This window comes from Heterodontus francisci, chromosome 30 (assembly GCF_036365525.1).
Source record: "Heterodontus francisci isolate sHetFra1 chromosome 30, sHetFra1.hap1, whole genome shotgun sequence".
Lineage (NCBI taxonomy): Eukaryota > Metazoa > Chordata > Chondrichthyes > Heterodontiformes > Heterodontidae > Heterodontus > Heterodontus francisci.
Window position 1 is genome coordinate 47,719,624 of NC_090400.1, and position 13,673 is coordinate 47,733,296.

General features: G+C 45.8%; 1 protein-coding gene across 3 annotated transcripts in view; it reads right to left on the bottom strand.

The window, feature by feature from the left end:
* Positions 1-13,030, bottom strand: part of LOC137346746 (rap1 GTPase-activating protein 2-like) — a 303,277-nt gene extending 290,247 nt beyond the window's left edge. For all 3 annotated transcript variants that reach the window (XM_068010516.1, XM_068010517.1, XM_068010515.1), the window contains exon 1: positions 12,823-13,030. In XM_068010516.1, the coding sequence (XP_067866617.1) occupies positions 12,823-12,866 (44 nt within the window). In that variant the 5' untranslated portion in view covers positions 12,867-13,030. The remainder of the gene's footprint in view (positions 1-12,822) is intronic.
* Between the last annotated feature and the right edge of the window lie 643 nt (positions 13,031-13,673).

Genomic DNA, 13,673 nt, shown 5'->3' on the forward strand with positions numbered 1-13,673 from the left:
TAACATATTGCAGTGGCTTCAAGGTGGGTGTCTAATCTTGTGCAACTCCAACATCATAGGATTCCTGAAATGAGAAATGGAAGTGCCAGAAATCGCAGGTCTGGCAGCATCAGTGTAGAGAGAAACAGAGTTAACGTTTCAGGTCTGTGACCCTTCATCAGAACTGGCAAAAGTTAGAAATGTAACAGTCTTTGAATAAGTGAAAGGGGGAGGAAGTGGGTGGGGGGTGGGGGGGGTGCGGTGTGGGGGGGAAGAAGAACAAGAAGCAAAGTCTGTGATAGAATGGAGGGGAGAGATTAAATGACAGAGATGTCATGAAACAGAATGCAAATGAAGTGCTAAATCATTTTAGCAAAAGACAAAGCATGATTCCAGAGAGAGTGCTAATGGCAGAATAATGAACAGCTCCGTACGAAAGCAAAACATGAAAAATAAGTTTAAGACTAGCAAATCGTTAAAAGATTAAAAAATAATATATATATATAAAATATATAATAAATAAAATAAAAATAATGAATACACATAAAAAATGGGGCTCATGGTTGCTTGCATTTTAATTCACCACCTTGTTCTCATGCCTACATTTCTGTCCTCAGCCTGCTGCAGTGCTGCAATGCATCAACGTAAGCTCGAGGAACAGCACCTCATCTTCCGATTAGACACTCTACAGCCTTCTGGACTCAATATTGAGTTCAATAATTTTAGACCTTGAGCCCCATTATTTTTGTTTATTTATTATTTGTATTTTATTGTATTATTTTTATATATATTTTCTTCTTTTTTATATTTTTTTAAACCACGTTCTAGCCTTAAACTTATTTTTCATGTTTTTGCTTTCGTACAGAGCTGTTCCTTATTCAGCCATCTCTGGAATCATGCTTTATCTTTCGCTACAACTATTTAGCACTCCATTTGCATTCTGTTTCATGACATCTCTGTCATTTAATCTCTCTCCCCCCTGTCCTGTTAGACTTTCCTTCTTGTTCTTCTTCCACCTCCCCCCCCCCCCCCTCTTTCACTTGCTCAAAGTCTGTTACATTTCTAACTTTTGCTAGTTCTGATGAAGGGTCACAGACCTGAAACATTAACATTGTTTTTCTCGACACAAATGCTGCCAAACTTGCTGAGTACTTTCCAGCACTTTCTGTTCTCATTTCAAAGTTCTGGTATCCACAGTATTTTGCTTTTATTATCATAGGATTCCTTGCAGCCACTCCTGGGAATCAACTCTATTTTGTCTATTACTATAGTAAAAGTAGTAAACATAAAAAACCTGGGACTAGAGACAGGAGCACTGTGGTTGCATTGAATCAGGGCAGGCAGAGCCATCATTTGGGATGAGAGTCAGTTCCACTGGGTGCCTCTACTCTTTCTTTGTACATTGCCAAATTTTACATAGAAACATAGAAACAAAGAAAATAGGAGCATGAGTAGGCCATTCGGCCCTTTGAGCCTGCTCCACCATTCATTATAATCATGGCTCACCATCCAACTCAGTAACCTGCTCCCGCTTTCGCCTCATATCCTTTGATCCCTTTAAACCCAAGAGCTATATCGAACTCCTTTTTGAAAACATACAATGTTTTGGCCTCAACTGCTTTCTGTGGTAGTGAATTCCACAGGTTCACCACTCTCTGGGTGAAGAAATTTCTCCTCATCTCAGTCCTGAAAGGTTTACCCCATATCCTTAGACTATGATCCCTTGTTCTGGACTCCCCCACCATCGGGAACATTCTTCCTGTATCTACCCTGTCAAGTCCTGTTAGAATTTTATAGGTTTCTATGAGATTCCCCCCTCACTCTTCGGAACTCCAGCGAATATAATCTAACCGACTCAATCTCTCCTCATACGTCAGTCCCACCATCCCAGGAATCAGTCTGGTAAACTTTCGCTGCACTCCCTCGATAGCAAGAACATCCTTCCTCAGATAAGGAGACCAAAACTGCACACAATATTCCAGGTGTGGCCTCACCAAGGCCCTGTATAATTGCAGCAAGACATCCCTGCTCCTGTACTCGAATCCTCTCGCTATGAAGGCCAACATACCATTTGCCTTTTTTACCGCCTGTTGTACCTGCATGCTTACCTTCAGCGACTGGTGTACGAGAACACCCAGGTCTCGTTGCATATTCCCATCTCTCAGTTTATAGCCGTTCAGATAATAATCTGCCTTCCTGTTTTTGCTACCAAAATGGATAGCCTCACATTTATCCACATTATACTGCATCTGCCATGCATTTGCCCACTCACTCAACTTGTCCAAATCACCCTGAAGCCTCTCTGCATCCTCCTCACGACTCACCCTCCCACCCAGTTTTGTGTCATCTGCAAATTTGGAGATATTACATTTAGTTCCCTCATCTAAATCATTAATATATATTGTAAATAGCTGGGGTCCTAGCACCGATCCCTGCGGTACCCCACTAGTCACTGCCTGCCATTCAGAAAAAGACCCATTTATCCCTACTCTTTGTTTCTCTTTCTGCCAACCAATTTTCTATCCATCGCAATACACTACCCCCAATCCCATGTGCTTTAATTTTACACGCTAATCTCTTATGTGGGACTTTGTCGAAAGCCTTCTGAAAGTCCAAATAAACCACATCCACTGGCTCCCCCTCATCAACTCTACTAGTTACATCTTCGAAGAATTCTAGTAGATTTGTCAAGCATGATTTCCCTTTCGTAAATCCATGCTGACTTTGTCCGATTCTACCACCTGTTCTCTAAGTGCTCTGCTATAAAATCTTTGATAATGGACTCTGGAATTTTCCCCACTACCGACGTCAGGCTGACTGGTCTATAATTCCCTGCTTTCTCTCTCTTTTTAAATACTGGGGTTACATTAGCTACCCTCCAATCTGTAGGAACTGTTCCAGAGTCTATAGAATCTTGGAAGACAACCACCAGCCCCTCAACACTGTTGGTCACAGTGGGGGGAGACCGTAAAATTCAGTGGGGAGAGGCCCGCCTTCACCCCAAAGTCAAGAAGGGCCCGCCCGCATATTACCGGCGGTGGGGGGACCTCAGTGTGGCCCACCCCACCTGCCGCCTGGCGGCTGACCATCATCTAAATATGCAAATGAACATAAATGAGATGTAAATTGACCAACCTGCAGACGGCGGCTGTCCCACGACGATTTTACCACCGCGGCCGTTCCTACCTCGTGTGCCTTAACTCCATATGGAGTTCCGAGGCAAGAAACTGGTGGGGAGGTGTGAGGAATAACATTTTCAGGGCGTAGAGGGTGAGGGAGCGAGGAAAACAATTTTTATTGGCTGTGGGGATGGTGGGAAGGGATTGAGGTTCAAAGGGAGCAAATTTCAGGGGGAAAGCTTGGGACACTAATAAAAGTTTATTATGGGGGGGAAATAGGGCAATTAATGTATAAAGCACCCATTGTGGTGTGGGAGACGTGATTTACATGATTTTTTTAAAATTCACTCACAGGATGTGGGCGTCGCTGGCCAAGCCAGCATTTATTGCCCATCCCTAATTGCCCTTGAGAAGGTGGTGGTGAGCTGCCTTCTTGAACCGCTGCAGTCCATTTGGGGTAGGTACACCCACAGTGCTGTTAGGAAGGGAGTTCCAGGATTTTGACCCAGCGACAGTGAAGGAACGGCGATATAGTTCCAAGTCAGGGTGGTGTGTGACTTGGAGGGGAACTTGCAGGTGGTGGTGTTCCCATGTATTTGCTGCCCTTGTCCTTCTAGTTGGTAGAGGTTGCGGGTTTGGAAGGTGCTGTCGAAGGAGCCTTGGTGCATTGCTGCAGTGCATCTTGTAGATGGTACACACTGCTGCCATTGTGCGTCGGTGGTGGAGGGAGTGAATGTTTGTGGATGGGGTACCAATCAAGCGGGCTGCTTTGTCCTGGATGGTGTCGAGCTTCTTGAGTGTTGTTGGAGCTGCACCCATCCAGGCAAGTGGAGAGTATTCCATCACACTCCTAACTTGTGCCTTGTAGATTGTGGACAGGCTTTGGGGAGTCAGGAGGTGAGTTACTCGCCTCAGGATTCCTAGCCTCTGACCTGCTCTTGTAACCACGGTATTTTTATGGCTACTCCAGTTCAGTTTTCGGTCAATGGTAGCCCCTAGGATGTTGATAGTGGGGGATTCAGCGATGGTAATGCCGTTGAATGTCAAGGGGAGATGGTGAGATTCTCTTTCGTTGGAGATGGTCATTGCCTGGCACTTGTGTGGCGCGAATGTTACTTGCCACTTATCAGCCCAAGCCTGGATATTGTCCAGGTCTTGCTGCATTTCTACACAGACTGCTTCAGTATCTGAGGAGTTGCGAATGGTGCTGAACATTGTGCAATCATCAGCGAACATCCCCACTTCTGACCTTATGATTGAAGGAAGGTCATTGATGAAGCAGCTGAAGATGGTTGGGCCTAGGACACTACCCTGAGGTATTCTTGCAGTGATGTTCTGGAGCTCAGATGATTGACCTCCAACAACCATCTTCCTTTGCGCTCGGTATGACTCCAGCCAGCGGAGGGTTTTCCCCCTGAATCCCATTGACCTCAGTTTTGCTGGGGCTCCTTGATGCCATACTCGGTCAAATGCTGCCTTGATGTCAAGGGCAGTCACTCTCACCTCACCTCTTGAGTTCAGCTCTTTTGTCCATGTTTGAACCAAGGCTGTATTGAGGTCAGGAGCTGAGTGGCCCTGGCGGAACCCAAACTGAGCATCACTGAGCAGGTTGTTGCTAAGCAAGTGCCGCTTGATGGCACTGTTGATGACACCTTCCATCACTTTACTGATGATTGAGAGTAGGCTAATGGGGTGGTAGTTGGCCGGGTTGGATTTGTCCTGCTTTTTGTGTACAGGACATACCTGGGCAATTTTCCACATTGCAGGGTAGATGCCAGTGTTGGAGCTGTACTGGAACAGCTTGGCTAGGGGCGCGGCAAGTTCTGGAGCACAGGAGTTCAGTACTATTGCCGGAATATTGTCAGGGCCCATAGCTTTTGCAGTATCCAGTGCCTTCAGTCGTTTCTTGATATCACGTGGAGTGAATCGAATTGGCTGAAGTTTGGCATCTGTGATGCTGGGGACTTCAGGTGGAGGCCGAGATGGATCATCAACTCGGCACTTCTGGCTGAAGATTGTTGTAAATGCTTCAGCCTTATCTTTCGCACTGATGTGCTGGGCTCCCCCATCATTGAGGATGGGGATATTTGTGGAGCCACCTCCTCCAGTTAGTTGTTTAATTGTCCACCACCATTCACGGCTGGATGTGGCAGGTCTGCAGAGCTTAGATCTGATCCGTTGGTTGTGGGATCGCTTAGCTCTGTCTATCGCATGCTACTTACGCAGTTTGGCATGCAAGTAGTCCTGGGTTGTAGCTTCACCAGGTTGACACCTCATTTTGAGGTATGCCTGGTGCTGCTCCTGGCATGCCCTCCTGCACTCTTCATTGAACCAGGGTTGGTCTCCTGGCTTGATGGTAATGGTAGAGTGGGGGATATGCCGGGCCATGAGGTTACAGATTATGGTTGAGTACAATTCTGCCGCTGCTGATGGCCCACAGCGCCTCATGGATGCCCAGTTTTGATTTGCTGGATCCGTTCGAAATCTATCCCATTCAGCACGGTGGTAGTGCCACACAACACGATGGACGGTATCCTCAATGTGAAGGTGGGACTTCGTCTCCACAAGGACTGTGCGGTGGTCACTCCGACCAATACAGTCATGGACAGATGCATCCGCGGCAGGCAGATTAGTGAGGACGAGGTCGAGTATGTTCTTCCCTCGTGTTGGTTCCCCCACCACCTGCCGCAGACCCAGTCTAGCAGCCATGTCCTTTAGGACTCGGCCAGCTCAGTCAGTAGTGGTGCTACCGAGCCACTCTTGGTGATGGACATTGAAGGACTCGGCCAGCTCAGTCAGTAGTGGTGCTACCGAGCCACTCATGGTGATGGACATTGAAGTCCCCCATCCAGAGTACATTTTGTGCCCTTGCCACCCTCAGTGCTTCCTCCAAGTGGTGTTCAACATGGAGGAGTACTGAGTCATCAGCTGAGGGAGGGCGGTAGGTGGTAATCAGTAGGAGGTTACCTTGCCCATATTTAACCTGATGCCATGAGACTTCATGAGGTCCGGAGTCAATGTTGAGGACTCCCAGGGCAACTCCCTCCCTACTGTGCCACCACCTCTGCTGGGTCTGTCTTGCCGGTGGGACAGGACGTACCCGGGGATGGTGATGGCAGTGTCTGGGACATTGTCTGTTAGGTATGATTCCGTGAGTATGACTGTCAGGCTGTTGCTTGACTAGCCCGTGGGACAGCTCTCCCAACTTTGGCACAAGCCCCCAGATGTTAGTAAGGAGGACCTTGCAGGTTCGACAGGGCTGGGTTTGCTGTTGTCGTTTCCGGTGCCTAGGTCGATGCCGGGTGGTCCGTCCAGTTTCATTCCTTTTTATAGACTTCGTAGTGGTTAGGTACAACTGAGTGGCTTGCTAGGCCATTTCAGAGGGCATGTAAGAGTTAACCACATTGCTGTGGGTCTGGAGTCACATGTAGGCCAGACCAGGTAAGGACAGCAGATTTCCTTCCCTAAAGGACATTAGTGAACCAAATGGGTTTTTACAACAATCGGCAATGGTTTCATGGCCATCATTAGACCAGTTTTTAATTCCAGATTTTTATTAAGTTCAAATTCCACCTTCTGCTGTGGTGGGATTCGAACCCATGTCCCCAGAGGAATACCCTGGGTCTCTGGGTTACTAGTCCAGTGATAATACCACTACGCCACTGCCTACCCTATATTTCCCGGAGATCGGGACCGTTAAATTTTAAAATGTAACTAAAGGGCTTGAAACCCTTTAAAAATGGCGCCACCGCGCCGGACGCCATTGCCAGGGATGTGGCGGCCGCCCCCTCTACATCATCAGGGACAGCCGCTCTGCCCCCTCTATTTAAATCAGCCCCCGCATGTAATATCACGCTGTGCGGCGGCACTTCCATGTAGGAAGGCCCACCGCTCTCACAGTGCGCTGCCGCGAAGTGAAGCACAGCACACTAATAACATCCAGCCCTGTATATTATTTTATTTGTTCTCGACTCTAATCCCACCAATCTATTTGTCATCATTCTGTAATCTATTTGCGTGTGTGTGATTCTCCTATGTCTGTGAGTTTGTGTGTATGAAAGTTGAAATGTAGTTTATTATTTTTTACTTAGATCGGATTTGATTTTTAAGTACAATAAACTAACCTCTTCCTTGTTTAAACTCAAGAAAACCTGTCCGATTGGTTCTTTTATGATCACAGCACATAAAGGGTTAAACACTCATTGAATTGGTAAGCACATCCACTGTTTAAAAGAAATAAACCCTGTTGCGGTCAAATGAGGAGAGGGGCAAGAGGGGAGCTTTTCGACCTCTCCTCACCTGATCGTAACAACAGAAATAGGCCATTCAGCCCAACCGGTCTATGCCAGTGTTTATGCTCCACACGAGCCTCCTCCTACCATTACTGAGCATCAGTGTGGTTTTGGGGAGGGAGTTCAGTTCCCAGAACAGCCAGACCTAGAGCTAAAACCGTAAAACCTGATCAAGTTCACACAGTGGCAGATGTAACATTGCACAAGCCTATTGGGACATGGTTTTCACAGTTATCTCGATAAATCGGAACATTCTGTTTGTGGAGATAAAAGGAACCAAGTGGAAATGTGAAATTAGAAGGTTGGAAATGCACAGAAGATCACAAGTTAAGGTCAGATAAAGGAGATCTTTCAGCCCATTTGATTTCATTCTTTGAAAACACCAACCCTTCTGCTTTCTCTTTATAACATTCAGATGTTTTTTTAAGTGAGTCCGGGTCACATTGAATGGAAAGTATTCGCTGTGAACCATCAATCATGTCATTGGGTTTTCCATGACACACCATATGTACCACCAGAGTGTAACAGCATGTCAGATTCCCTAGGTGCTATTGTGAACAGTTCGGAGAAAGTCTCTGGTCAGATTCACGGTACCAGTGGGACTCAGATGATTAGCCCAGCCTATTATGGGGTTCAGCATTTGGCAATGGGCCATGAGCATCTGAACAGAAAACAACTACAGTGACTGTTCAGGTTCAAATTCTGTCGGAGTTTGGAACTTGCCTTTTTCCCTACATCTGCACTTTAGTTCCAAGGAAGGATCTCTTTCCATAATACCACAGCCATTTAGGACTAAGATGAAGAGAACCCTTGGAATTTTCTACCACAGTAAGCTGTAGATGCTCAGTTGTTGAGTATGTTCAAATCAGAGATTGACGGAGCTTTGGATACTAAGGGAATCAGGGGATGTGGGGATAGTATTGGGAAGGTGTAGCTGAGGTAGATCAACCACGACTTATTGAATGGCAGAGCAGGCCTGAGAGGGCGAATAGTCTACTCCTGCTTCTATTTCTTATGTTATGTTAGACCTCCAATTGAAATGATAATGGTCACTTTAGTTGTATTTCCAGTACTTTCTCATTTATTTTTAATGCATTATAATTATAGTTTAACCCCATTTTTATTCCCCTGTCATTGGGACTGCCAGATTACATGCAAAGTGTTAGCTGTGGCTCAATGAGAAGCACTTGAGTCAGAAGATTGCAGGTTCAAGTTTCACTCCAGAGATGTGAGCAAATAATGTAATCTTGGCTGGCACTCCCATACAGTACTGAAGGAATGCTGCACTATCAAAGGTGCTGTCTTTTGAATGAGATGTTAAACCGAGGCCCTGTCTGCCCTCTCAGGTGGACAGAAAAGATCCCCCCGATACATTTTGAAGAGCAGAGGAGTTCCCCCTGGTGGCCTAGCCAATATTTATCCCTCAAGCAACATAACTTAAAAAAAATTTATCTGGCATCATATTGCTGTTGGTGACAGTCTGTTGTGAACAAATTGGCTGCGGTGTTTCTACATTATAACAGTTATCACACTTCAATCAGTACTTCATTGGCAGTGAAACACTTTCAGATGTCGAGATTGTGAACAACGCTATGTAAATAAAGTGATTGCCCTTGACATCAAGGCAGCATTTGACTGGTGTGGCAACAAGGAGCCCGAGTGAAATTGAGTCAATCAGAATCAAGGGGAAACACTTAATTGGTTGGCGTCATACCTAGCACAAAGGAAGATGCTTGTGGTTGTTGGAGGTCAATCATCTCAGCCCCAGGACATTGCTGCAGGTGTTCCTCAAGGTAGTGTCCTAGGCCCAACCATTTTCAACTGCTTCATCAATGACCTTCCTTCAATCATAAGGTCAGAAGTGGGGATGATCGCTGATGATTGTACGATGTTCAGCACTATTTGCGACTCCTCAGATACTGAAGAAGTCTGTGTAGAAATGCAGCAAGACCTAGACAACATTCAGGCTTGGACTGATAAGTGTCAAGAAACATTCTTGCCACAAAGGTGCCAGGCAATGACCATTTCCAACAAGAGAGAATCTAAACATCTCCCCTTGACACTCAAAGGCATTACCATTAATGAATCCCCCACTATCAACATCCTGGGGGTTACCATTGACCCGAAACTTAAATTGAACAGCCACATGTATTCGCTGCTCACAGTGTGGTCTCCTCTACACTGGGGAGACCAAGCGCAGACTGGGTGACCGCTTTGCGGAACATCTCCGCTCAGTCCGCAAGCAGGACCCTGAGCTTCCGGTTGCTTGCCATTTCAACACTCCCCCCTGTTCTCATGCTCACATCTCTGTCCTGGGATTGCTGCAGTGTTCCAGTGAACATCAACGCAAGCTCGAGGAACAGCATCTCATCTACCGATTAGGCACACTACAGCCTGCCGGACTGAACATTGAGTTCAATAATTTCAGAGCATGACCGCCCCTCATTTTACTTTCATTTTTAGTTATTTTTTCTTCCTTTTTTTTTACATTCCTTTTTACATTTTTTACAATTTTTTTTGCATTTATTTCATTTCATCTTAGTTTGTTCAGTTTGCTTACCCACTGTTTTTTTCAGGTTGTTTTTCTTCAGGTTTGCACTTGCTGCTGTTCAATATTCAGTGTATTCACACCTAATCTGTACTAATGCTTTGTCTTTCAACACACCATTAACATATTGTTTGCCTTTGCTCCGTGACCTTTTGGTCAGCTATGTGGCCTGGTCCAATCTGCACCTTCTCCTTTGTTATCTCTTGCCCCACCCCCACCTCACTTGTTTATAATCTGTGACATTTCTAATATTTGTCAGTTCCGAAGAAGGGTCACTGACCCGAAACGTTAACTCTGCTTCTCTTTCCACAGATGCTGCTAGACCTGCTGAGTGATTCCAGCATTTCTTGTTTTTGAGCCACATAAATATGCTGGCTACAAGAGCAGGTCAGAGGCTAGGAATCCTGTGGCAAGTAACTCACTTCCTCACTCCCCAAAGTCTGTCCACCATCTACAAGGCATAAGTCAAGAGTGTGATGGAATACTCACCATTTGCCTGGATGAGTGCAGCTGCAACAACACTCAGGGAGCTCAACACCATCCAGGACAAAGCAGCCCGCTTGATCGATAGCCCATCCACCACCTTCAACATTCACTCCCTCCATCACCGACACACAGTGGCAGCAGTGTGCACCAGATACAAGATGCAGTGCAGCAACTCACTAAGCCTCCTTCAACAGCTCCTTCCAAACCCGACCTATTCCACTTAGAAGGACAAGGGCAGCAAATGCATGGGAACACCACCACCTGCAAGTTCCCCTCGAAGACACACACCATCCTGACTTGGAACTATATCGCTGTTCCTTCACTGTCACTGGGCCAAAATCCTGGAACTCCCTTCCTTAACAGCACAATGTGTGTACCCGTACCAGATGGACTGCAGTGGTTCAAAAGGGCAACCACCACCTTCCCAAGGGCAAATGCAAGCCTTGCCAGTGATGCACACATCCATGAAATGAATAAAAAAAGGTTCTTCTTCTTATTCTCAGCCCATTTCCACCTGCAGTCACAGGTGTGGCTGCTGACAGTGTTGAAAGGTGAGCAGTGAGAAGCCCTCGCCACTTTTTCTCCTCTTTGTCTCTCCAATGTGGGAGGTGGCCACATTTCTGTTCATGGTGGCATTGTACAGCACAGCTCAGAATGACAACAGGGCAATTCAGGGCACTTGAACCACTGTCGTGTCTCACTGTGGGGCTGCTCATTGCTTTCCTAATAAGCAATACAACCGCGCTACAATGAAGGGAGTATTTTTACCATCTATAATTAGCAACGCAATATCATTTTGATCATCAGTTGTGTATCTGCGTCTTTATATTTATAAATTTGGTAATCATGCAAAATAATTTAAGCAGAATAACAAAGCACCATTCATTGGCTGGCAATAGTTTATAAAGTTTGCTTTGAACAATTCATTTATAGAATCCAGCAGTGCCCCAGTAGAACACTAACCACAAGTTACTTTTTTGGCAAAGGCTTAATGATCCTTTCAATAAAGAGGAATGAAAATATGGATCCTTTGATCCCTCCTGCACAACATCAGCTATTACTGTAACAATCAGAGTTGAACTGCTCAAATTGAAGTGGTGACGAGGATGCAGTTTCAGCTTTACAGAGAAAGACTTGCATTTATATCGAGCCCTTCATGACCTCAGGATGTCTTTACAGCCAATGGTGTACTTCTGAAGTGTAGCCACTATTGTAATTTAGGGTATGCAGCAGCCAATTTGCACTCAGTAAGATCCCATGAAAAGCAATGAGGTAATGACCAGATAATCTGTTTGTAATTATGTTGGTTGAGGGATAGATACTGGCCAGGATACTGGGGTGAACTCCCCTGCTTTTCGAAATAGTGCCACGCAATCTTTTACATTTACCTAAGTGGGCACAAGGGGCCTCAGTTCGATACCTCATCCGAAAGGCGTCACTTTTGACAGTGCAGCGCCCCCTCCACAGCACCGACCTACCCCCGACTCATCGCTATTCCTTCCTAACAGTGACTTGTGGTGGAGTGGAGCGTGAATGCCAACAGCCCCCTGACACTTTGCCAAAGCACCTCACGCATGAGTCAAGATAAACGCCAGGAATTTCCTTGGGGTTTCTCCCACTCCGGCGAAAACCATGGGGTGTTGGAAAGAGGGAGAAGTCGAGGAAACTCCTGGCCAAAGAGTTTTGGCCGACTGTTTGACCATGGGAGAATCACAACAGAATTTCTCCACAACACCCACATTTACTGACACCCATCACTGGATAGCAATCAGGAATAGGAACCCAGGCAGATTTATGTTCAGGCCAATTCTTCCTCCTCTTCTTCTTCTTTGGCCTCCTTGTCTCGAGAGACAATGGGTAAGCGCCTAGAGGTGGTCAGTGGTTTGTGAAGCAGCGCCTGGAGTGGCTATAAAGGCCAATTTTAGAGTGACAGACTCTTCCACAGGTGCTGCAGATAAAATTGTTTGTCGGGGCTGTTACACAGTTGGCTCTCCCCTTGTGCTTCTGTCTTTTTTCCTGCCAACTGCTAAGTCTCTTCGACTCGCCAATTATAGCTCCTTCAACCATTACCCTGGCTAAGGTCAGTCAACTGAGTAGTACTGACCAGGAGTGACCTTGAGACCTTCCTGTTCTGTATGGCTCATAGTGTTACCCACCAGCTTCTCTATGATGCTGTGCTCCACACGTGCAATTACAAAACACTACTGCCACCTGCCACAGTTACAGCTAAAGCAGCGTGATCGCAAATAACTTGCCAAATGATCACCTTTCTGTTGTTTGGAGCACACATAATTATGCACAGCTTGGGTCTGTTCAATATACCGACAGCTGGAAGAAAAATAGTCGCAAAGTAACCAAAAGAAAGGCAGCGGGTCACAAAGCAGGTAAAAGGACTCACCATCCGAAGCCCCCAAAGGAAACACTGCGTCTTCTTCGGAACATTGCTGCGGGATTTCACCTCTGTGCTCTGCTATGCCCGAGAGACAGTGTGTGAACCGAACCTCCTGCCTGTAAAGTCAGCCAGGAGATGCTCTGTCTAACGATATGTGCACAAGCTTCCAATTACTCACAACTTGAAGCAGTCAAGCAGGAAATCTATTTACACCACTTCCTGGATCTTTAATCGCTCTACCATCAATGCAAAACTGTCAAAGATTGGTATTCAGGGGCATTGGTTTTGTGGGGAGGCGGAGCAGGACAGGCTTAATCTGAATTTCAAAACTAGAAAAGCCCATCAATTCCTCTTTTCTTACTTAGTCAGATACAGAAAGGAAAAAAAAAACATTTCCCTTTGAACAAACTGTGCAGGGGAGCATTCGTTTATATTGTTTGGTTTTTATAAAGTTGAAAGTTGTGCATTTTTTTTGTTTTGATTTGCTGTTGCAGAAACCAGTGAAAGTTTGCGTCCTGAAAAAACAGCACTAAAGTGCGTTGGAAATCTCACTACTTGCCTCAAAAGAGGAAATCAGGAAAGCTTTTTTTTTTAACGCAGTCAGTGGTTAGAATCTGAGAGACTGGTGCAGGCAGATTCAATCCTGGCTTTCAAAAGGGAATCAAAATGCAGAGCGAAGGGGGAAGGCAGAGGAGTGAGACTAGCTGAGAGCCATTACCGACACGAGGGGCCGAATAGCCTCCTTCTGTGCTGTAACAATTCTGTGATTCCATGAACCGGAGAAGTCCTACTAAGTTTCAGATCATTTTCTTGCATATCAATACATCCACATTTTAACCACTGGAGCTGACAAACTT